The sequence below is a fragment of the Leuresthes tenuis genome, unplaced genomic scaffold, assembly GCF_036924035.1.
Source record: "Leuresthes tenuis unplaced genomic scaffold, fLeuTen1.0.hap1 SCAF_14, whole genome shotgun sequence".
NCBI lineage: Eukaryota > Metazoa > Chordata > Actinopteri > Atheriniformes > Atherinopsidae > Leuresthes > Leuresthes tenuis.
In genome coordinates this window covers 31,961,551-31,986,460 of record NW_027325368.1, presented here as the reverse complement: position 1 = coordinate 31,986,460, position 24,910 = coordinate 31,961,551, and the positions used below count along the sequence as shown (strand labels likewise).

The window sequence follows — 24,910 nt, the reverse complement described above, 5'->3', positions numbered from 1 at the left end:
CCAGTGAGGTAGTAGGATTTGGTCGTCATGCTGACCGGAGGCACTGGTTGTGCAGGCGGGGCCAATGATACAGTGGGTACCTGGTCAGTAGCTTCTGATGGAAGAGAGGTTACAGAATCCACATGTCTTATCTGTGAAATGGGAGCAGATTGTGTCGATTCAGCATCTGAAGCTTGGTCCACATCATCAGCCAGCGATGCAGAAGAAGCTTGGTCCACATCATCAGCCAGCGATGCAGAGGATGCAGCGTACATTGATAAGGCAGCACCTGTGCCCTGATGTTGAGAGAGAGGAACCATCGTAGCTGGAATGTGTGATGCAGATGGATCCTGTGCTATCATAGTGGGACTGGGACTCATGTGGATTCTCCCTAGACGAGGAAAGCTATGGTACTGAGGCATATCTGCAGCATATTAATGTGAGCGTTACGTGGGCTGAGTATAGCTACCCTGAGGATGAGGAGTTAGACTTTCCATTTCAGAAGAGGCATATGAGAAAACAAAATGTCTACATCATTTGCTTCCAAGAAAAGTCCTTAGAACAGTAGCATGTGAGACAATGTAATGTGTCAGTAAATATTCTGGAAAATGTGTACTACTGAGAAAAAAAATAAATCTGGAATGTTATTTTGTTCCTCTCTGTCACCATGCCCTTATAATGCAATTTTACCCTTCACCTTTATGAATGATAGGAGGGACAAATGTTTCGAAAGTACAGACTCACATGGACAAACATGCATGTCTGGCTGGGCTAGCTACCAAAAAAAAAGAAAGAAAAACACACACGGCTGGACTGTGACATACTTTCCTAAGAATGTTGTTTGCTGCTTTACTAATGTTCAATGTGCCTTGTGTATAAAATCCAAAAAACAATTTCAAACATTATTTCTGCCTAAGACACCACAGCATGAAGCTGTACACCAGGACAGCCCAACTCATGTTGATCTACAATCACCATGTGTAATTCATTTGTGTTTCACAGAGTAGAGAAGATTTTTGTGAAATAAGCCCCAACCTGATCAGCACTAAGGAATTCTTGATAAACTACACAGTTTAGTACAATTTTTGTTTTAGACAAGCCCTGATATTTGTCCTCAGTAACCATTTGTACAAATTCCTATAATTAATAATAACAATAATGACAATAAGTTCATTTTATTACCTTTGTTGTAAATGTGTCGATTTTTTTCTCCCTTATCCTCTCCAGGTTGGTCTTCCCAGTATGTGACAGGCTTCCTGTGTGAGCTCCTTCTCTGTCACATAATCAAAAGTAGCAGCAGAAAGTGCTCTAAATGTTTCAGTTGACTTTATTAATTCATTAAGATGACAGAAGCAGCAGGGCACTACAAGATTTGACGCTGAAGAGAATGCCCACCAACAAGCCTTACTTACCGCTCGCCTCTGGTCAGAGGAGCAGACAAAAGTCAAAGGCAGACCCATGCTAGCCATCAGCTGAGTCTCTACATCCAAGATCTCCTCCTCTTCTTCATCCTCCGTTTCTGTGAGTTTAAGGAAAATATATCTCAAAAAGTCTTTGATTTCACACTCTATAAGAAGTGTGCAGGTAGCCCTATGGTATGAATATGTCACAGAGTCAGAAAACTCTTCAGCGGCAGCTAGGGAATTTGAACAACATATACTATCCAGGATCATTCTGAACTCAACTCATTCCCAGCGCAGAGTGGTAAATTCAAAATAAACACAAGAAACTTGTGCTTAAGAAAAAAATTGACCAGATTTAGGGAATAATTCCCAATAATCCCTGTATAGACCAGTGAGCAGTGCTGACCAACATGTCATTGGGGATAGGTGGGAATCTCCTTTCATCAGTGTTTCGTCTAGTTGGGCCCACAACACCTCCAGGAGGCTAGACAGTGATCACTGGTGTCCCAGAATCACTCCCCTAATGCCAGCCATCACTGCTCCTCACACCACAACAACCATCTTTTCTTCCACAACCACAAGCTACCCCAGTCTCTCACCAACTGCACACCAGTCATAGCGGGGTGGGGATACAAACCCTGGTTCAGGTAGGGGGTAATGAAAGTATAGAGGGTGCCAGAGATGGAGGCAGGACAAGACACACGAGCAGATTCAGAAGACAAATTCACCTAAACAGTCCTATAGTCGCTAAAAATGCCACCAAAAACAAGGGCATGCAGACCAACTCATCTAAAATGGCCAACTGGTTTCAAAAGACTCCCATGGGCCACATCCTCCACTTAAATACATCCTGGATTTCTTCCTTGCTTCTTCCAAGAGTCTGTTTACTCTAAGTGCTCCCCCTGCTGGGCCCCCAGCTACTACTGCTTCTTCTAATCCAAATCCACTCACTGGACTTTACTGCCTCATCTTCCTTCACTATTTTCCTCACACTCTGTCTACTTACATCCAATGAGACAACAGACTTTGCAACAAATCCTCTACTAGGGATGTAACGGTTACAGGTGTTACGGTAAAGAGCGGTGAAAGTTTACGCGATAAAGATTACATTTATGTTTAAATTGATCTCATTATCACGGTGGATTATCGGGATATGTCATAACAGCCTCATCCAAGTCTGCCAAGCTTCGAGCAATATCTATCCTCTTAAAATGCATGGCTTCAGCGGAATATGTTGCTTTGACAGGAGACCACTGGACCTTTGTGAGTAATAACAATTATCTGGGTGTGACGGCACACCACATCACTAACTGGGAACTTAAGTCATTTGCTTTAACCGTAATGAAAACAGAAGAGCGTCACTTTGCAGAGGTGTTTGCTCAAAAAAAGTTCCATTCACTTATTCGGTATTTACAAAGAAAAAGAGCAATGAGTAAATCGCCAAAATTGCTCAGAATTGAATTTATTTTTTTTCTGAATCTTATTAAAAAAAGACATGTTATATCCGCTTCTTGTCATTTATCTTTCTGTTATAACAACAATACACAGAAAATGTGAAATTTTCATCGATATTTAGGAATGCAATTAATTAAAACTAATTCACAGCAACTCTGTAATTAATTAGATACAAATCACAAAATAAACTCTTTCTGTGCCAGTTGTTTGCCCCTTTAATGTGAAAGTTTAATTTTGATAAGATTTTGGCATTAAATGTTTTAGTATGATAAGAGAATCACAAGATTTCATGAAATTATTTCAATGTATGTGTTTTTTGGACATTTGTACAGCAATTAAGAATACTGCGATAATATCGTTAACCGTGACAATTTGGTCACTATAATCAAGACATCAAATTTTCCAAATCGTTATATCCCTATCCTCTACATCCTACTTCCACTGAACAGATCCTAACTTTCCATCCTCGCTGCTCTGCTTCTGCCTCCAACTCCACATACCTAAGCTTTTTCCTTTCACATGCTTCTGCTACTAAGTCCTCCCAAGAAACAGTCAGCTCTGTGAAATAGACTCTCATTCTACTCCTTGACCACAAGACTATATCACGTCTTAGATTTGTAGAGGTTATCTCCTGGAGAACAACAAAATCTACCTGCATCTCCCAATCACAAGCATCTTCTAAGCTGCCTTGCCTCCTTATTGTCTTATTAACTTTCTCTTTCTTGAACAAACTGAATTGCGACTCTCTTCACCTTGGACCCTCCTAAATTTACCTGCCTTTGTTTATCTTCAATACCTGCAGCTAAGCTTCTTAATACTTGGTTACGTCGCTATGTATACTGGCCTTGTGACAGACTAACCTTACAGCCTGACAAAATATGCTTCAGAGTTGCAGTACCTGAACATAACGAGTCTCCATTTCCCCAGAGTTTTAGGTTCTGGTGAGTTGGTAATACATCATATGTTGCCCCTATCAAAAATCTAATAATCCTTTCCTCCATACTCCACAGCTCTTTCTAACTAAGTTTTTTCTTCTCTACACCTTCCCAATTCAACAGTCCCTGCTTAGCCTGAGCCACTGCCTTTGTACCCCTTAACATTTCCTCCTGTCTATGAACCTGCTCAACAACTAGCTTTCTCTTCTCCACACCGGTTTGCCTGGGCCAAGCCCCAAGCCTCCCCGGCCTATTTGAACATTACCCACAATCTCTGTATGTCTCAGAGCTGCTTCTGCCTCCTGAGCTGCCATTCTTGGATTACATATCCGCCCCTTTGTTGGGTTTGGAACCACCTTACTAACTACCACATCTTTACTCCCAGCTAACAGGAGCTCTGTCCTAACTTTAGTACATTTAAACTCCTCTACCAGACTAGATACTGGGACCTGAAGTATGCCTTTCCCATACAGTGCCACAGTACTTAAACATCTAGGAACACCTAGCCACTTCCTAATGTAAAAGCTAACTAATCTTTCCATTTTTTCTGCAACAGACATTGGAATCTCATACACAGACGGTGGCAACATCAACCGAGGAAACAATCTAAACTGCTGACACCACAGCTTCAACTTTCCTGGAAGCCCCGATTTATCTATTCTATCCAGTACCTCAGCAACATCTTTGCAAAACTGCACAGCCTGCTCTCCATCATTTAAGTCTGTCTGGTACCACCTACTTAAACTCTTTACTGCCTTTTCCCTAATTATTGGAATTTTTCTTCATCTATTACAAACTTTCTATCATTTAATTTCCCTCTACTTATTGAGATACTTCTAGACTTTGTAGGTTTGATTTTCATAAAAGCTCACTTTAGATTTTTATTAAGTCTCTCAATTATTCTCTTCATACATAGTCACCAACGTCATATCATCCATGTAGGTCCTAATTGGTGTAAGGTGCATGCTATCCTGACGTCTCTCTCCACCTACAACCCACTTGGAAGCTCTAATAATTGTCTCCATCGCCATTGTAAATGCTAATGGTGAAATCGTACACCCTGCCATAATGCCTGTTTCTAGCCTCTGCCAACCTGTTGTGAAACCTGCTGTAGATAGGCACAGTCTAATATCCTGAAAATATGCTCTTACTAAGTTAACAACTACTACAGGCACTCAAACGCTTTCCAAATAAGGCTATGTAGCACTGAACCAAATGCATTTGCTAGATCCAGAAATATAACATGCAAGTCTTTTTTCTCAATCTTGGCTGCCTGAATCTGATGCCAAATTGTGTGTTTGAAGCACACTAGATTTAAACACCCTATGAAACCTGGTATTCCTGCCCTCTGCACAGTAGTATCTATCAAGCTATTATTTTCTAAATAACTCGCTAATCTCTGTGCAACTACACTACAGAAAATCTTCCCCTCTACATTTAGGAGAGTTCCACATCCGGAACTGACTTAGGTTCGAGGACTCTTTCTCCTTTGGAGTAAGAACGCCTCCTGCCCTATGCTATGCTGTAGGATTAAACCGTTTCTCTGAAACTATTCTTAATTGCCTCCATAAAAACTTTAGGACATCAGGTGTACTTTTATAAACACGGTTGGGGACTCCATCTGGCCCTGGGGCTGACGAAGCCTTACCTACCGCCTCAACCTCTTTCCAGCTAGGTGGTCTAACATCCATCTTATGAGCTAACTCTCCTAATGGTGGCATGTCAGGTGGCAGGCCTACTACTATACACTGCTCAAGATCTGAATATATATTTCTTAGATACTTTGCCACCTCTAACTTTGTTGCTTTCAGCTGCCCTCCCCTTTCCTGTTTAAACAACCCTTTAACAAACTTGAACGGGTCCCTGTAAAATGTAGTCCTTACATATTCTTTCTTCTTTCTCTTTTTCCTAAGATATCCAGCCCTTCTGAGTATTGATAGCCTGCTTCTCAAGTCTTCCTGCAAAACATTAATTCCCTCCCTCTTCTTCTGTAGATCTTTTCCACTGCTTTCTTAAATTTCTTCCTGAAGCAATTTCTCCATCTCTCTTTGCCGTCTAGACTTAACTAATTGTATTCTTTCAACCTTCTTCCTATCTTGCACCCCAATTCTTTCTGCACCATAGGAGTAAATTATATCTCCCATCTTCTTTAGCCTATCGCTTGCATTTCCTCATAACTTACTTAATATTGCTGACAAATCTTTATCGACTTCTTTGTTGCTATTTGCCCTAGGCCACTTAACTCTAGCTTTCTGCTCCAGATTTCTCTCTCTAACTGGCCTATTCACCTCAGTATCAGCTGCATCCCTTCTTAGAACCTCCTCCTCCACCTCCGTAGCTGTGTTATTGATATCCTTCGGACTGTGGTTTTCTACCTGCCGCTGGAATTCATCCGACTTACTCGACTGACTTCGTAAAAAGTACTGATCGATGCGGCCACCCTGCCCTGCTTTTAGCACACATCTCTTTCTTCTCTGATGCATTATAAGGCCTCTAACTGACGTTACTTTCTGACAGCCACAAAGACAAACCTGGAGCTTATTTCCCTGTAGTCTATCACTTTTATTTTCTCCAGGTACGCTATTTTTCCTCTGAGAACTATTCTGCCCAGCTCTAGCCCTAGAGAATAGGTCTGTGCCCCTATTCTTCACTGAGTCACATCTCCACCTCATAGTCATGTTCGTTCCAGTGTAAGTTGCCATGTAGTCTGCCTGTGGGTCATCTTCCGCCCCTGCTCTCGCTGACCCTAGGGGTATTCTCCTTAATTTACTTGTAGTTTATGCTGGTTGTAACAAAGTTGCTAGGCCTCACTACTGCTACCATGAATTGCTAGACCATGGCAGCACCTTTGGGGTCTTTGCCTCCTGTCAGCTGTCTTTCCAATCTGTCACATGGTCTTTCCCTTGTTGTCAGCTGCGCTATCCACAGCAGTCACTAGCTAGACTAGATCTGAATTTAAGGTATACACAAGAAACTTGTGCTAAAGAAAAAATATAATATAATATAAAATAATAATATAATGAAATGTGTACCATACAGTACCTAGGACTTCCGTGTTTGCTGTGTTAGAAGAAAGCATTCTGTTGTCAGATCGATACAGCTCTCTATCCCTGTTCAAATGCAGAAGGCACAAACAGAAACAGCAGATGAGCACCAAGTAGTCCAAAGCTTTACCAAGAGTCCTGTCTCATCACACACCAGGGCCAGTATGTGCTACTGAATGTCCATAAATTTGACTGATGCCGGAGAAAATGTGGAACATGAATTATCAAGTACATTTTTTTCTCCAACCATTAAAAAAAAAAAAGGGAATGAATGGAAGGGGTTTGTTTTTAAATATTTTCCACTACTACAATCCAAAAGTTACATTAGTGGTCATTCAAGATGTACCTACAGGTGACTCTGAAGGAAAGCCTACAAGTCCAACAGCAGCTAATATTTTACAGTAAAATGAATTTATCATATCTTTCAACTGTTTGAACCTGATCTCCATTTGACAACATTTCAATCCATAAAGCCTGGAAACTACAAATGAAACATGAAAAAAATACGCTTTGTATTCGAAATAAATATGAACTGGACAAATTACATAAATATATACATATATATAAGAGCAATGTCAGATAGATTTATATAAATAATGTATGATTTAATTTGCAATATTGCGCGATCAGTGTGCGACAAGTTGAATTGAAAATATACTAGAACATTTAGGAAAACATTCAAGTTCACTCTTGGCTCACTTTACGAAGGCTCTGGAGCAGCAACAATGAATGATCTCCTCTGTCTCAGGCGGCTGTCTCCTACTGAAGGTGATTTCAGCCACTACGGCCACTCTGTCCCTCTCCACCATCATGACGGTTAGTTCAGGAACACTGCAACACAAAGACACATGCTCATGTCACAGTAACGCCACAGGTTCACTTTAACGACACACACTCTTCCGGGGTTCTGCGTGAAAAGGAAACCACTGTAGCTTCCGCTCATTTATTTTCTTTCAGAATAAAAGCTGCTTAAATTTCCCGTTTCCCATTTCCCACATGCGAAAATGGGAAACGGGACGAGATGATATAAGCTTATATATAAGCTGTTATATGCATATATCTCTTTTATTTGCAACAGTAACTAAAAGTAACACTAATAGTTTTGCCAATCAGGGGAACGTCCTCTCCTTTCAGTAGTTTCCGGGGGCAATGAACATCGCTGACATTGATTGTGTCACACTGAAATTGTTCCAGGGGACAGAAGTGTTCCGGGGGACAGTACAGATGTTAGCTGTCAGATTTACATGTCGTGCTCGTGACACATAGAATATACAGTGGTGTGTTTTAAGCCACCATTTTCACGACGTAGCCATTAGAACTTCAAGGTAACGTCTTCTCCATTTAATATGTTGTAGATTTCTGTTCGACTCTGACCTTAGCTGCTGACGCGTACCGTCAACTGTCAGATTTTGGAGTTCTGCTAATTCATCACAAGTTAATCGAGTTAGACTGCATCTCTGGTCTATTGTTAAGATGATAATGATTGCCGCGTTTAGTTTCTTCTTGCTCCACAAAACTAGATTGTAAGGTTAGGTCAAACTTTAAGGATCATTCATTCAGTGCAACAGAAAGGGATGATGTCACTCTGAAGATACGTACGTTTTTTTCTGAACAATACTTCTTTAAACTGTCGGTAAACCAAATATTACTGACAGTCACTTGAACAAGTGTATCCTTATCTCTCTGTATTTTGTCCTAATTAGATGCTAAGTGGGTGCTCTCCTCTCCATTAGTCCCCCTGTGTGTAGCAGCAGATGCTCTCTTTCCTGCGGAGGCTGGCTGTCTGCTTAATCCTGTCATCAACTGGTGGAATTACAGCTGCTGCTGGTTACAGCAGAGCAGGATGGCAGACAGCGGGAACCAGTCTTGTCTAATGGGATCAGAGGACACTGTCTCCTTTTTGGTATGCATCCTTTCCACTTCCTTCTGGCATTTACAACCATGTGTGTGGGGGGTGCAATTTATATATAATATGATATATAAATTATAAGGAAAACATGCAATCATATGTTCTGAGATTTTCTGAGGGAGACACATCTTTCTTTTCCAGCTTTTCCAGTATGGTTCTAGTGTCAGAGTATTTTGTAATGTTTGAAAGTGCATGGGTAGTGGTTCAATATGCTTATCTTTAGGATAATGGTTGCACACCTGTCCCTCTAGCAATCAAAATCCAGGGAATACGAGTGAGACCTCTGGCACAGATTTGTGTTTGTATTTTGTGTGAAGTTTTAAGACAAGTGTTTGGTGCTCAGCAGGTATTAATAAATAATTAATCAAGTTGTTTTCGTAATCCCCATTATGGGCTGTTGGCAGGCTTAACGTGTTTGAGTGTAGGTAGTTGTTGCCCTGCCTCCATTTGTGAGTGTTCAGTCTTTAGTAAGTTTGCAAGAGTCCTATTTGCTAAACTGGTTAATTTGCATTTATTTCTGAATTTATTCAGAATTGTCTGCTTTAAATTCAGGATACCAATAATTCTGCTCTTCTCTGTATGTCAACTTATATAACTATACTATACTGAAATCGGACTCTTACTATTTTTATTGACTTAATCCCCTAAATTGTATGTGTTGAGAAGTTTAATGCTGTGCCAAAATGTTGGGCATACTTATTGACCTGTTTGGCCTTGTCCACAGGTGTGCTTGTTTCATGTGTGGGAAGAATGGGCAGGCCTCGGTCAGGTGGAGGACTACCTCAGTGTTTTGGAGTACCTGTTGTGGGTCTTCACCCCTCTAGTTATCGTCTTCATTGTGCCGTTCCTCATTGTAATCCTGCTCTATCTCTCAATACTGTTTCTTCACGTCTATAAGGTATGTAAGCAATCTGTCAACATTCTGCACTCTGTGAACAGTGAACTGTAGTTCATGTTTTCAGGCAATATTGTTGGTAGTAATAGCTGAATTCAGAGGTTGATAGTTATATATTTCTCACTATTAACATTTTCATATAACAATAGTATTAGTAATTTCATAGCACAATTGTCAAGCAAAGGGTGTGCTAACTGAGCATCTAGAAGGTTTGAGGGAGACATAAAGACACTTAATAAAAGGCTACCTCCAGGAGTGATGTGATCAACTGGACGAAGACGGCAGCTCAAGTTTTCAGCTCCCAGCCCATCCTTGCCAAATAGTTGATTTATTAAAGTTACTAGTTTCAACTTTACTTTTTTGTGCTTGGGAAAGACCGTTAATGCAGTATGTTGGGCAAAGGCAAAGACATTGATGCCATTGCAGAGACTTTAGTGGAAAAACAGCGAAGCTACCTTGTACCGCGTTTCATCTGGATTCAACAGGTGGAGCTCGGCAATGATAAGAAGCAAGTGCTAACCATACACAACTAGCATCGATAACTACTAGCCTCGCATCGATAAGACCTGATGTGGATAAGCTTAAAACCACGACAGAAAGCAACACAAGTACTCTAGAGAGTCACGGTCACGTCTCTCAAGAACTGGAGATGAAGTTAGTGGATATTGTGGACAGAAAAAGGCAGTGTAATATTCGCATTATTGGACTGAAAGAGGTACTGGAAGGTGCCAGTGCCGTTCAATCTCTCATGCGCTCTCTGCCCGAATGGTTCCCTGTGGCTGCGGACATGAAGGTTAAGATTATGAGAGCTCACTGAATTCACAGTAACACACTAATAATGAATGAATAATAAAATGAATGAATAATAAAATGACTCCACTAGAAATTAAACTGAAAAACGTATACAGTGTGAGTTTTTCACCTTGAATCAATAAATTAAACACTGTAAAAGCTCATCATTTTGTACCAATAATACTGAATCCTACAATCATCATTTAAATCCTTAAACATTACCATTAAATTTGTCTACTGTTCACAGTGCATAGGACAGCTGTTGCCTGGCTGCTTCCACTCTCTGTCTGTACATCAATTGCAGCACCCACCTCCTCAGAATGGGTATAATGCAACACACCAATAGGGAGATCATTATCAGTATTACCAATGCAGTCATTCCCATCTCAAATGCCATCGCTCCCCAAATCCCATCCAGATCATTCCACCACTAGTCACTTGCACCAGCATTCCCCTTCAGCTTCCCTTTCAAATTTCTGATTTTACTCATAGCCGTTGTAAAAGTCCCATCAGATGCAGTGTTTCCAGGTATAAATGTACAACATTTTTCCCCAAGCATGTGGCAAACACCACCTTTCTCTCCTAATATTCAATCTAAGGCTTTTCTCTTCTGCCAAGCCATACTACTTGTCTCATGCAGTTGTTCTCCAAAGGCTACAAGTCGTTCACTCGTGTAGTTAAGAATTCTCTGTTGGTTGTAGTATATGTAGTTAATCCAACCCACATTTTTGTTAATTGTGATCCATGGCAAAATAGACTCAAACCCTGCTGCAATCTCACTGCGTGCTTTGAACTCAAAAGGAATCCCTCTTGGCTGCGCCATTGCATCCAAATCTTTTAACTCTCCCTTTCTCAACATCCAATCCTAGCATCTTGTTTACTTTGTCACACACTAACACTACTGATGTCTTCATCCTCACAAGTGCACAAAGACGGAAGTCGGAGACAGCGGTCAAAGGCCACAAGCTGTCCGACATGATTGAAGCAGTGGGCAGAGCAGTTGGCGCTCAGATTGTGGTAAATGGTAAATGGACTTGTACTTGTATAGCGCTTTTCTAGTCTAACTGACCACTCAAAGCGATTCACTACGTGGTCATTAACCGCAATATGGAAAACATCTTGGAGATGCTTGTGGCTTTGCAAAGGCGTATGGATTTTTTTTTTCTTACAGAGTAAGTCGTGTCCATTGAAATACGACTACTACGGCACCCAATCAAGGACTTCTCCATGGCATCCTGATGTGGTATCACGATGACATCCTGTGAACTGAGTCATTGGTTGAGAGCCAGACGTAGCAAATCTCTTGGCTTACCCCTATCCCACGCCTTCAAGTTGTTTTGTGTTTTATGTGTGAAGCGAGCAAATGTTTTCTTATGTTTTGAGTTCTATGTTAGATGGTGAGCTTATGTTTGCTATTCTTGATGTTACTGAGGTTTTTCCCCGGCGCCACATTGTACTCCCCAAGGAGCATAGTCTGGTGGCTGTGTTTTTTTCCCCTCTCCTCTCCTCTTGCCCCCCACCCCCCGTTGCAACTCTTTAATTGTGCGCATGTGCGTTAGCTGCAAGCTGTCTGTTGCAAAATGAATTTCCCCCTCAGGGGATTAAGAAAGTATTTTCTGATTCTATAATCAGTAGGAGGCTCATCCTGTGTTGTACTAAGATTAAATTCAGCACAGGAAGAAAAAAATTTCTTTCTCGAAAAAATGATGTAATGTAATCTGAACTTAATACCACACATAGGAAGCTCAAACACTGACCCTTTATCCTTTTGCAATGTGAACCTACCTAATCTGCATTCCCGTTGCTGGACCGCAGCACAGTCCTAAAACCTGAAAGTGTGTCGTTCTGGAACAACAATAGGCAATGCTCCTGGAGCGTCTGTGCATATAAGACACTCTGTCGATGTCAGTTCTCTTGTAGTGTACCATGCCCATCTATACCACATATTCTGTGCTGCCTTCCCCCATAAACGATCTTCCACAGTTACAGTCTTTCTGTCTATACATGTGCATGTAAGCTCCATATGTTCTTGGGTTAACGTGACTGTTCTGTCCTGCAGTGATAATGGTATCAAGTCCCCCTTGACTATCCTGACACAACTTTCCCTCTTTACATCCATTCTGATCAAACGCTCTCTGACTTGAGGACAACATGGTCTTACCAGATTGCACCTTTGTAGTGGTGTCCAGAGGCAGTCGTTTGGTCATCTCCTCCCCATCAATGTACAGTGATTTAAACTTTTCATATGCATGTTCACATTTAATTCTAGTTTGTGTTGCTGGCAAAGTTTCTGGTGTGTCATGGTCGGAGTGGGGGTGTATTGTTGCATCATACTCATCTGACCCAGTCTGGCTACTTCCCCTCCGGGGTGGCTTCATCACGGGACCCCTTCCAGACCCTCCTGTTTGTGGGATCCTGTCCATCATCTCCAGACTCTGCTCTCTTGGACGAATGCTGTTTGCCAACACCCACACCTGGATGCTCATCAGTGTCCGAGATCTTAACACATTCATTATGTTCATCCTTTCCCTCGGACTTAACCTTGTCTGTGTTTTTAGTCCGAACCTTAGTGCAGTGATTCAAGTGGTACCATGTTTTGCAAAACTTCCACTTGAACTGTCGTTGGCGTTGCTCGCACCACTGTGTACGGTCCTTCTCGTCTCGTCTCGTGCAACTTCCTCCGGAACACTTTGATGTACACCTGGTTGCCTGGTACCACAGGTTTCTCAACCAGCTGTTCGAGATCCAAATCTCTGGCTTTCTCCTGCACATAGATTGTTCTATGGATAGCAGTTAGTTGTCTCATACAAGCTTTCAACTCTGTTTGCAACTGCTCAAGTGGGGGCCCTTTAAAGGGCCCCCTCAACTGAGGTGCCGGCATGGGTCGACCCGTTAGCATTTCATGCGGAGTTTGCTGCATGACTCTATGGGTCTGCATACAATAGCTCATTAGTGCAAGCAGCAAAGCATCCACCCAGTTTAGTTTAGTTGAAGTACAGATTTTATTCAGTTTTACTATCAAGGTTCTATTGATTCTCTCAACCATCCCCTGACTTTGTGGATGATAAATGGCCCCACAGCGCTGCTTGATCCGCAGCTGCTGCAAAATGCCCTTTGCAACTTTCTGCGCAAACGCTGAGCCATTATCTGAGCTAATCACTGATAGAATGCCAAACCTGTGAATCACTTCCCTTACCAAAAACTTTACCACTGTCTCAGCTCCCAAATCCTTGGATGGAGTTGCTTTTAGCCGTCAGCTGAAACGATCAATCACCACAAGCATGTATCTTTTGCCCTGTACTGTTTTAATCATGTCTACATAGTCTATGACCAATGATTTAAAGGGTCCTTCTGGCACCGGAATGTGTCCCACTGGTGTCTTCACACCCTTTCGCACATTGTTCTGTGCACAGATTTCACAATGACCCAGTACTTCATCAACCATTGCATGCATGTACGGTGACCAATGTCCTTGTTGTTTTACCTTTTTCAGTACCTGTCCCCTGGCACAGTCATGCACACTGTCAACATCAGAAATCAGCATTGTCAACAGAGCCACCGGTGCCACCAGAAGATCATCATGTTATCTCCACAATCCCTTTTCGTTCTTTGTGCCACCTTTCTGCGTCCACACATTATGCCCTCTCACACCTGCTTCCTGTTGCATTAAAATGATGTCTTCTGGAGTGACAGCTGGCTCCAGTGACATCATTGGCGCCAGAACAGTCAGCTGGCACCTCAGCTGGCAATGCTACTTTTGCTGCTTCATCAGCTGCGTTGTTACCTTGATTGACCATCTCATTACCTTTACGCTGAGCTTGACACTTTATCACTGCAAGTTTCGAGAGGAGCGTCATGGCTGCAATCAACTCCTTTATTTGGTCCTCTTGTCGCACTGGACTTCCGTCTGCCCTTCTGAACCCTCTCTGCTTCCAAACTGCTCCAAACAAATAGCAAATACCATGAGCATATGCAGAATCTGTGTACACATTTGCAACCTTACCTTTTGCCAGTATACATGTTTCCGTTAATGCCTTCAGTTCAGCCAACTGCGCCAAACATAGTTGTTCACACTTCTCGGCTTTCGCTGTCACAAAGTCTCCACCTTCTTGTTTAACAACTGCATAACCTGCATGGTTACCCAAATGATCTCTCAAACATGATCCATCCACAAAATAGGTATCATTGGCCTGTACAAGTGGAGTTGGTTCTAAGTCAGGTCTTAGGTTAGTGTACCTCATAGTTTCTGCTACACACTCAGTCACTACTACTACTCACTACTACTCACTCGAATGTATTTTTCCCATTTGTTAAATGCAACTGTTACTGTCTCAGAAATGTCCCCCAACCACTAGATTCTTGCTGTGTCTGTCTGTGTTAACTCTTGAAACTCCAGACCTTCTTTATCCATAATGATGCCTTGTGGGCAACACCTAATCTTAACTTTTAGTTTACACAAAGCCTCTCTCCCCAGCAAGTTAAGGGGAATCTGATAAGATACCCCGATTGGTATTCTAATTTCGCTTCCTCCTGTGGACAGACGCACTGAGGCAGTAATTTGTACTAGCTACTAAATTCCCAAGAATTCTATGGTCTCAACAAATTTGTTTGACATGGGGAGGTATGTAGCATATTCTTGACTTACACAAGTGTATGTGGCTCCAGTGTCTACCAACATCGGAGTTGGCTCATCCTCAATTAGAACCTGCAGCATCGGTTCTTCATCAGCTCCCACAATTACAACCGGGAACTGACCCTCCCCTTTAGGATTCTGTGGGCACCCCTAATAACCAAAATTTGGACTCACCCATGGATCTGCCGGGCCCCTTACTCCACCCCGCAGGACTGGTCATGATCATGCTGAAATTTGGGTTTCCTTGTGCTCTGGAACATCTGTCAGCAAAGTGTCCAAGCTCGCCACAACCCCAACACGCTCCCATGGACCTTTGTTCTCCCGGTGGGCCTCTCCTGAACCCTCAACGTTGTCAATATGGGACTTGTCCCCCTGAACGTGTGTAAGGTGGTTGTGTTATGACATCTGGTGTGTAAGGTGCGAGGTTCATTGCAGTTGAGGGTGGAAGTACCTGTTCAGTGGCCCCTGGCATCAGCAAGGCCTGACCTTTTACCTTTTGCTTCCCTTGCAGTTCTCCCAACTGCAACTGTGCAAGTTTCCTTTGGATGTCATTGTCCTTCTCCTTCAGTTTCCGTTCATCTTGTCTGTATTGTTCAACTGCATGCACCACATAATCCAGGAATACCCCATGTGGCATTGACTTCAATCCTACCACATCCTCCAGCCTCCTCCGAACTGGGTTGGGCAGAGCCTCTTGAATGCAGTCTCTGAACAATGTCTTTAACACTAGGAATTTTTCAATTTCTTCCTGCGTTTCTTGTGTCCATTTTCTCAATTGGCGCGCAACATAAGCAGTTGGACTCTCCGTATCTAACAGTGGCTCACCCTTTAATGCTTTCAGGTCCACTCTTGCAGGATACTCAGCCCGCAGTGCTTCCCACAATGCAGCTCGATTTGCATTAAACTCAGTTCCATCTGCTCGGTGACTCAACATCCAACCATTCTCATTGTCTCAAAATGTTCTCCATGGAAGAGGCTCCAAAACACTGTGCTGACACTGCTTTAATGTCTCCCACAGCTAACAGTTTGCCCACAGTTTCTTCTTCGAAAGCTCTTATCCATTTGCTTGCACCTTCGTGAATATCAGGCAATCTAGCAACCAGCCTTGCAAGGTCGAGCGTCTGCCATGGCACATAATGTCCTTGGGTCCATTTTTATCAAAATTGGATACTGCCCTGGATCAGTATATCTATCTGGTGGGTGAATATTGGGTCTGTATCTCAGATCATAACTTTTATCTTTACTGGTTTTGACATCTTCATGTTGTGTCTCTGATTTTTGTTTCAAATCATGCTTCTCTGCTTGGTTTATTTCTTGCTGCAAATCAAGCATAGGATGCTCAAGCTCTACCCAGTACGAATCTCCTAGTAGTTTATTGTTAAATCCTGCATAGCAGTCTAAAACTTTGGTGTGATGTGACTTTTGTTGATCTGAGGAATGTGCTGTTGCTGAAGCTGTAGCACTCTCAGGATCTTCAATGATCTTTTGAACTGGTGATTTTTGACACTGTGTGGGCTGTCTCTCTGCCTCCTCAAAAGATGCCTTTTGAACTGGTGATTTTTGATACTGTGTGGGCTGTCTCTCTGCCTCCTCAAAAGATGCCTTTTGAACTGGTGATTTTTGATACTGTGGTGGCTGTCTCTCTCCCTGTCTCTCTGAGTCTGGCTGGGGTGCTTCGTGTCTGCTTGATGTAGCTATTTATGGTTCTGGATGTGAAGTGGTTGGATGTTGGGGTCACCATTATGTTGTGGAGAAAAGAGTAGTCGGACTTGTCGTGGTCAGCCTCTTATTGAGAATTTATTGAACAGACTGGCACAGAGACCTGTGTATTTCAACATGCTTGGAAATTCCCAGTGACCTCAGTTTGTGACATCCTCTTTATACCTTTCTATATCATTCAGTGTGTACGTGGCCCAAACCCAATCTCTATTCGGCGTCTGCTGTCTGAGGACGCTACTGCATCTTTGTCATTATCTAGACAGGCTTCATTCTGACCTTAAACAACATGTTATTTGAGCAGTGTCAAGACGTAATATGCAGATCGAGCAGTGTTAAGGCTCTGCTCTCCCACAAGTACAGCAGGTTTCACAACAGGTGGGCAGAGGCGAGAAATGGGCATTATGGCGTACAATTTCTCCATTAGCATTTACAGTGGCGATGGAGATAATTATTAGAGTTTCCAAGTGGGTTGTAAATGGAGAGACGTCAGGATGGCATGTGCCTTACACCAGTTAGGGCCTACATGGATGATGATGACGTTGGTTACTACAACAGTACCATGTATGAAGAGAATAATTGAGAGACTTAATAAAAATCTAAAGTGGGCTGGTATGAAAATCAAACCTACAAAGTCTAGAAGTATCTCAATAAGTAGAGGGAAATGAAGTGATAGAAAGTTTGTAATAGATGAAGAAAAATTCCAATAATTAGGGAAAAGGCAGTAAAGAGTTTAAGTAGGTGGTACCAGACAGACTTAAATGATGGAGAGCAGACTGTGCAGTTTTGCAAAGATGTTGCTGAGGTACTGGATAGAATAGATAAATCAGGGCTTCCAGGAAAGTTGAAGCTGTGGTGTCTGCTGTTTGGATTGTTTACTAGGTTGATGTGGCCACTGTCTGTGTATGAGATTCCAATGTCTGTTGCAGAAAAAATGGAAAGATTAGTTTTACATTAGGAAGTGGCTCGACGTTCCTAGATGCCCAAGGAGAATAGAAAGCTAGTTGTTGAGCAGGTTCAAAGACAGGAGGAAATGTTAAGGGGTACAAAGGCAGCGGCTCAGGCTAAGCAGGGACAGTGGTTGAATTGGGAAAGTGTAGAGAAGAAAAAGCTTAGTTGGAAAGAGCTGTGGAGTATGGAGGGAAGGAGTATTAGATTTTTGATAGGGGCAACATATGATGTATTGCCAACCTAAAACTCTGGGTAAATGGAGACTCGTTATGTTCAGGTATGAAGCATATGAAAGGAAAAAGCTTAGGTATGTAGAGTTAAGCAGAAGCAGCGTAGCAAGGATGGAAAGTTAGAATATGTCCAGTGGAAGTAAGATGTAGAGGATTTGTTGCATAGTCTGTTGTTTCATTGTTGAGGGAGTTGGTTTAAGTGGACTGAATGTGAGGAAAATAGTGAAGGAAATGTCAAATGAGGCAGTAAAGTCCAGTCAGTGGATTTGGATTAGAAGAAGCAATAGTAGCTGGGGGCCCAGCAGGGGGAGCACTTAGGGTAAAGAGATCCAGGCTGTATTTAAGTGGAGGGTGTGGCCCATGTGAGCCTTTTGAAACCAGGTGGCCATTTTAGGTGAGTTGGCCTGTATGGCCTTGTATTTACAGGCATTTTTAGAGACTGTAGGACTGTTTAGGTGAGTTTGTCTTCTGAATCTGCTAGTGTGCCTTGTCCTGCCTCCATCTCTGGCACCCTCTATACTTTCATTACCCCCTACCCGAACCAGGGTTTGTATCCTCACCCCGCTATGACTGATGTGCAGTTAGTGAGAGGCTGGGGTAGCTTGTGGTTGTGGAAGAAAAGATGGTTGTTGTGGTGTGAGGTGCAGTGTTGGCTGGCAGTAGAGGAGTGACTCTGGGACGCCAGTCATCACTGTCTAGCCTCCTGGAGGTGTCGTGGGCCCAACAAGACATACTGATTAAAAGAGATTCCCACCTGATGACTCCAATGACATGTTGGTCAGCACTGCTCACTGGTCTATACAGGGATTATAGGGATCATGAGGTTCTTCATTAGGTCCTGAGCCAGTATTAGAAGATTAATTGTTGAATTTAGGGAATTATTCACTGGGTCCATTTTCTTTTGTAGCACAGATTTCTTGTGTTTACTTTGAATTACCCGGCTTCGGCAGAAGGACTATTACTGCTTCAGTCAGTGTTCATGGCAGTGAAGGGTAGAAACAAAGGGTAGATAGTTGTTTCAAGAATTTTGAAATAACTCCATCGGGTAGCCATCTGGGCCAGGTGCCTTACTACTCTGCATTAGCCACATTCGGACAGAAACGTTCTAAGAACGCAGTTCTAAGAACTGTCTGCCTCAAATTTCGTGATAAGAACTGCCATTCCCTAGGGGAACTGTTTTATTTTACATTTGCACATGAGTCAGGGACTGATGTGACGCAACCGTCTGCGACAGACGTGTTACTTTAGTGCCACAAACAACAACAAAACAAAACCCGAGAAAAGTAAGGAGAGAAGAAAACAACACCACCAAGAAGCTAATATGGAGAGCGAGGAGGCCACTGTGTTCATGGTTTTACAAGGTAATTTAATTTTCCTTCAGAACTGAGCTCTGGGCAGTTTTGATCTCATTATGGCTGGATGCGGGGTGTACGTAGTTCCTCCAGTTTCAGCCAATAGGAATGATTGAAGTTTTATTACTTTTGTCTGAGAAACACAATGCTTCAGCTCAATATTTTCCCAAGTGATAAACTGAATTAAAGTAAATGACACCTGTTTTTCCATTTTTTTTTTCTAGAAACACAACTTGATTCAGATGTCCGTAAAATATACTCACAATCCAAAGAACAATACCGGCAGCCATTGTCACGATTATAGCTATGGTGTTAAAATAGATAATAGGAACAGTATTACATTAAATGAACAGTTTTGTGTGTATGTAAATCTGTCGAGTAAATTTATCATGTTTCAAATGTAGATATCATCAAAATATAGCAAATGATACACATCCTAAATTTAGGTTGTACCAAATTCCTGTAAAGGAAGGTATATAGATGAAAAAAAATCATGTACATTATCTTGTCATATCAAAACTGAAGAAACATATATGATGACATAAAAACAGATTACTAACTAAGTGAAAAGTACTAGTCAATTAATCATTCATTTAGACTAATGCTCACTGATTTTGACCACTAGATGACAATGTATTTCCATGTTAGAATGATCCATTTCATCAACTTCTTCTTCTACAACTGCCAGTTTAAGAGTAGTGAGTTTTGTTGTTTCCTGGCCACTGGAGTCTATGGCCATCTGTATAAACTTGTGGACAGGTCTGAGTAAATAATCCAACAAATACATTTTTAGTGCGTCTCTCGGTGCAGGATCTATTTATTCCACACTCAGTTCACTACAGATTACAAATCAAAAACATGCCTTCATGTAGGAGAGTCCCCATCCCTTGCCTTATCCCAACTTTAATGTACAAACAGTACAAATACTAAACCAATCATTCTGACAAAATGAGCCCAGTAACTTGTTTGAAAGACTGAAACAATGTCCTTTGGACAGACCAGACCAACATAGATATGTTTAGTCATAATGCACAGCAGCATGTTTTGAGAAAAACGAAACACATATCGGCACAAATAAAGAATTACTGTAAAAAACTACTTTTTCTGGATCTTTTTATTTTCTAATTTTTAACAAATTGCATAAGTCTGTCACAAAGTGTGGTGTGGACGTGATGAGAGAGGAACTGAATGCAGACATATTCATGAAAACTTGATTTATTCCGAAGTCTTTAACAAAACCACGGCTGAGCCGGAATACCAAAAACCTAAACTGACAAAACAAAACTTAAGGAACAAACAAAAAACCTTACTATAACTTCGACTAAACCTGACATGAACAAGGACCAACCAGATACGACATGAATGACGGTGAGGATCTGAGAATGAACATGAACCAACTGGGAGACTAAATACTGAGTAGGTTGATTGGTGAGTGAGTGCAGCTGATGACAATGAATTCAGGTGAAGGGAGTGAAGCTGATGGCAGGGCAGGAGAAAGACTGAGGCAAAAACACAGAACATGACAAAAAATGCAGAACATAAGACTCCAAACATTACGGACACATGACCAGGTCAAAGAAGGCACTTCAAGAGACGAGTGCCAAGTGTTCTATGCGTAGATTTTAACACTGCTGATGACTTAGTGAAAGAAATGCAGATGAGGTACAACCAAGAGTGGTACGAAAGTATGGATTTGGCCAGAAGTGAGCACATTTTAAAGGCTGGTTACATCAAGTTGTGTACACAATTAGTAAGTCTGCCAAACATGCATATCATATATGTTTTGCTTATTTGTAAATGATGATGCTTACATTATAGTTATGCTATTTTTCATGATCTAAATGTCTCTTTTACCATTATATATTACATGTGTATTAATCATGCCCATTTGTGATTCATACAGAAATGTTTAGCATTTGAGTTTTGGACAAAAATTGAAGTGTGACCCAATATTTAGCTTGTTTAATGCTTTCTGCGATTAGAGGAAAAATCAGCTGAGGGAAGCATACTGCAACAACCTGTGGGATGGAGCCAGGAAGACATTGGCTACTCTGTGGGATGGACATGGAGCCATATGGCATGGTAAGATTGCATAATCCCTCATACTCCGATCAGTCATAACATTATGACAACCCATCTCATACTGAGTAGGTCCCCCTTTTTCTGTCAAAACAGCCCTGACCCATCAAGGCATGGACACCACTAGACTTCTGAAGGTATGCTTTGATATCTGGTTGCAGATCCTTTTAGTCCTGTATGTTACGAGGTTGGACCTGCATGTTTCAGACTTGGTTTTCCAACACTTCCCACAAACACTCAATTGGTTTGAGATTTTAAGAATTTGAGGCTAAGTCAACACCCCAAACCTGTGTTCCTAAAACCATCATCATCCCATTTTTATTGTATGGCAGAACACATTATCCTGCTGAAAGAGGCTTCTGCCATCAGGAAATATCTTTTTCTTGAAGGGGAGTTCTTGGTAAGTTTAGATAAATAATACTTGTCAAAATAATATCTACATATATTGATTGGACCAAATTTACAAGCGGAATAGTTACCAAAATGTTGCACTACCCCTGCTGGCTTCCCTTGTTCCTGAATGCATGCTGTTGCCATGTCTTTCTCAGGAAGGCAACACATGGTGTAAAAGAAAAGATTTATCAACCACCTCCTTATATTTCTCAAGTGTCCAGTTCTTATCTGTCACGGCTAGGTGTCCAGCTACCTCACAAAAACGAATCCAAGAGCAGACACAAGACTCAGGGAGAATCAGAGTTAGACAGAGTTTATTTACAAGTAGTGGGTGTTGAAAGTCGAAAGGGAGGATCCATGTTGATGTGGAACTCTGAGAAAGGAGGGAGATGATTACTGAGGTTCCACTAGAGTGGTGAGACAATCTGGCGAAGACTGGTTGCTCCTGTAGCTCCAAAAAGAGGGTCCTGATGAGGAACAGGTGTGGAAGCAGGAGCAATCCAGAGTCCGCCCTGGGCTCCCAGGAAACCTGCACAGCCCCACCTAAGACTCAGAAACCACAGCTAAACAACACAGCCAAGCACGATCGTGACATTATCCTTACACACCCATTGCAGTAGACATGGGTTAGCATTAGCACCCTAACTGATCTGTTCTTCGCTTTTCACATCCATCAGTGTCCTTTTTACCCTGTCACCCGTTTACCGTTTTTTTTCTACCTTGGACCACTTTTAAAAGGTCCTGACCATTTCAGACCAGGAACGTCTCATAAGATACTGTGACACAGCGATCAAAATTACCTTTTTTTTTTGCATCCAACTCATCAACTTCAAAGACAGAATGTTCACTTGCTGCCTTTTGAGTGCCACCCACTACCAGGTGCCTCTGTAACAAGATAATTAATGATTTCCCTTAACCTATCAGTGGTCATAATGGTATGACTGATTGGTTTTACATATGAGACTGTTTGACATTTTATTGTCTATTATTGGGGTGGGCTTTTGACATTTATCATTGATATTGTTATTGAACCTCAAACATGAAGGTTAAGTTTTAACTTTATCAGTGTGCAATGGTTCATATAGGATGATGTGAGCTGTTTTACAGCAGCAGTTGTGTTATGGTGAAAGGAAGCAATGTTTTCCCCAAACAAGCAAAACATTGCATGCACCAGCATGTTTAGTATCTCATAGATTAATGCCTCATGTACTCTGACCTGTGTGCCAGGATATGAAATCCATGGAATGGAGAAGATCCCTAACAAAGGACCAGCCCTGATAGTGTACTATCATGGAGCCATTCCAATTGACTACTACTACTTCCTGGCCAATGTTATTATCCAGAAAGGACGTACCTGCCACTCTGTAGCTGACCACTTCATCTTCAAGATCCCTGGTACCTGCACTGTTTAACACATGCACAATCACTAGAAGACACACTACAGTTTGTACTGATTGTTTTGCAATATATGCAGTATATGCTGTGCTGTCTTATTTCAGTACTATCTTTTGCTCAAATACATAGGCTGCAAGTTTAAATAAATTTAAAAAAATTTAAACTTGAATTGTTAGCATTACATACCTATACCTAGCGATGTCTCATGCAGGTTTTCTTTTACAAACTTGATAAGATATTTGATAAGATACAGTATTTGTGAGATTTGCTCTACCAAATTGTGGTGCAGGATATAAAAGGGTTAATGTTAATAAACAGAAAGACTGGATATGGTATGATCTTCTTCTGTTTCTATATGATATACAGACATACATCTACATTATAAGTCTCGCAACATTTCAACAAAGAGACTGCCCATAGTAGATATTTGACCTGCTTTTATACTTTTACTACAACATTCACATTGGCATTAAAATAGACACATTATTAGAATAACTTTTATTTCCTCTGGAGGTATTAAGTTATTGACAGGGCTGCTCACTCTTTCTGTTATTTTTGCTGTTATTGCGTCGTTATTCATTTTCATGATCAAAGGAAAGGATTGTGAGGATATGGAAATATCAGAAATTTGCACGTTTTTTATGTTTGCTTGAGACTTTTCTGATACTTATAAGCATTACGAGAATGGAATGGGCCCTTTCAGAGTGAGTGCTTTCTGTGAGGGCTAGTGGAGTAACTGTGTGTGGGAGGGAGTCACATAGTAATGAAGTATGCGTGCATGTCCTGCTTAGAACTGCGCATGTGCTCGGATCAGCGAAGGTTAGCAGTGACAGACAGTCTGCCTGGCAGCGAATGTACAGTTTAGGCTGCAAAGTACGGGAACAAATGCTACAGCTCCTCAAGTCACGAGCTGAGTCCCATGTCTGCTTTCCCAATTAATTTTTTTATTCATATTGCACCAAATTATTACAACAATTGTCATCTCAAGACACTTAAATAACATAGTCCAATTCAAGCCAATTGGAATTCAATTCATTGTAATCATAATCCAATTAAATCCAATTAATTAATTTAAAAATAATCCAATTCATTCATATAGAGCCAATTTAAGAACAATATTCTAGCTAAGGAAACCAACAGATTGCACCGAAACGTGTCTTCAGTCCAATCTCCCGTCCTGAGCGTGCCTGTAGCGACTGTGGAAAGGAACGACTCCCTTTTAACAGGAAGAAACCTCTGGCAGAACCAGACTCAGGAAGGGTGACCATCAGCCTCGACCAGCTGGGGTTTGAGAAGACAGAAAAGAGGGAAAAACACCATAACACCATTCAAAGGATACCTGTTGGAACAGGGAAACACAAGTTAATAACCACAATAATGTCACATGTACATAAAATCAATTGAGAAATTAAACAGAGGAAAAAGAGAGCAAAGTGGGATGTTTCAGGATCACCTGAGTCATCCCTAACTAAGTTTTAAGCCTAATCTTAAAAGTGGAAAGGGTGTCTGCTTCCCGGACATTTACTGGCAGCTTATTCCACAAGAGAGGGGCCTGATAACTGAAGGCTCTACCTCCCATTCTACTTTTAGAAACTCTGGGAACAACAAGTAAACCTGCAGTTTGGGAGCGAAGTGCTCTGTTAGGAAAATATCTTACAATGAGATCTTTAAGATATGATGGAGGTCGGTCATTAAGAGCTTTATATGTGAGGAGAAGAATCTTAAATTCTATTCTGAATTTAACAGGGA

At 41.6% G+C, this 24,910-nt stretch overlaps 2 protein-coding genes across 5 annotated transcripts in view; one reads left to right on the top strand and one right to left on the bottom strand.

The window, feature by feature from the left end:
* Positions 1 to 7,729, bottom strand: part of tgs1 (trimethylguanosine synthase 1) — a 45,379-nt gene extending 37,650 nt beyond the window's left edge. Inside the window, exons 1-4 of the mRNA XM_072363576.1 lie at positions 7,516 to 7,729; positions 6,815 to 6,882; positions 1,392 to 1,498; positions 1,162 to 1,252 (exon numbers count right to left, since the gene is read on the bottom strand). Of these exons, the coding sequence (XP_072219677.1) occupies positions 1,162 to 1,252; positions 1,392 to 1,498; positions 6,815 to 6,882; positions 7,516 to 7,628 (379 nt within the window). The 5' untranslated portion in view covers positions 7,629 to 7,729. The remainder of the gene's footprint in view (positions 1 to 1,161; positions 1,253 to 1,391; positions 1,499 to 6,814; positions 6,883 to 7,515) is intronic.
* A 294-nt stretch (positions 7,730 to 8,023) lies between these two features.
* tmem68 (transmembrane protein 68) overlaps positions 8,024 to 24,910 on the top strand; it is a 41,419-nt gene continuing 24,532 nt past the window's right edge. Inside the window, exons 1-5 of one of the 4 annotated variants that reach the window (XM_072363579.1) lie at positions 8,024 to 8,141; positions 8,565 to 8,719; positions 9,450 to 9,623; positions 21,277 to 21,376; positions 22,994 to 23,161. In XM_072363579.1, the coding sequence (XP_072219680.1) occupies positions 8,660 to 8,719; positions 9,450 to 9,623; positions 21,277 to 21,376; positions 22,994 to 23,161 (502 nt within the window). In that variant the 5' untranslated portion in view covers positions 8,024 to 8,141; positions 8,565 to 8,659. Of the gene's footprint in view, positions 8,142 to 8,519; positions 8,720 to 9,449; positions 9,624 to 21,276; positions 21,377 to 21,469; positions 21,511 to 22,993; positions 23,162 to 24,910 lie in introns of those variants that run through there. The other 3 variants (XM_072363577.1, XM_072363578.1, XM_072363580.1) reach the window with 3 other exon arrangements.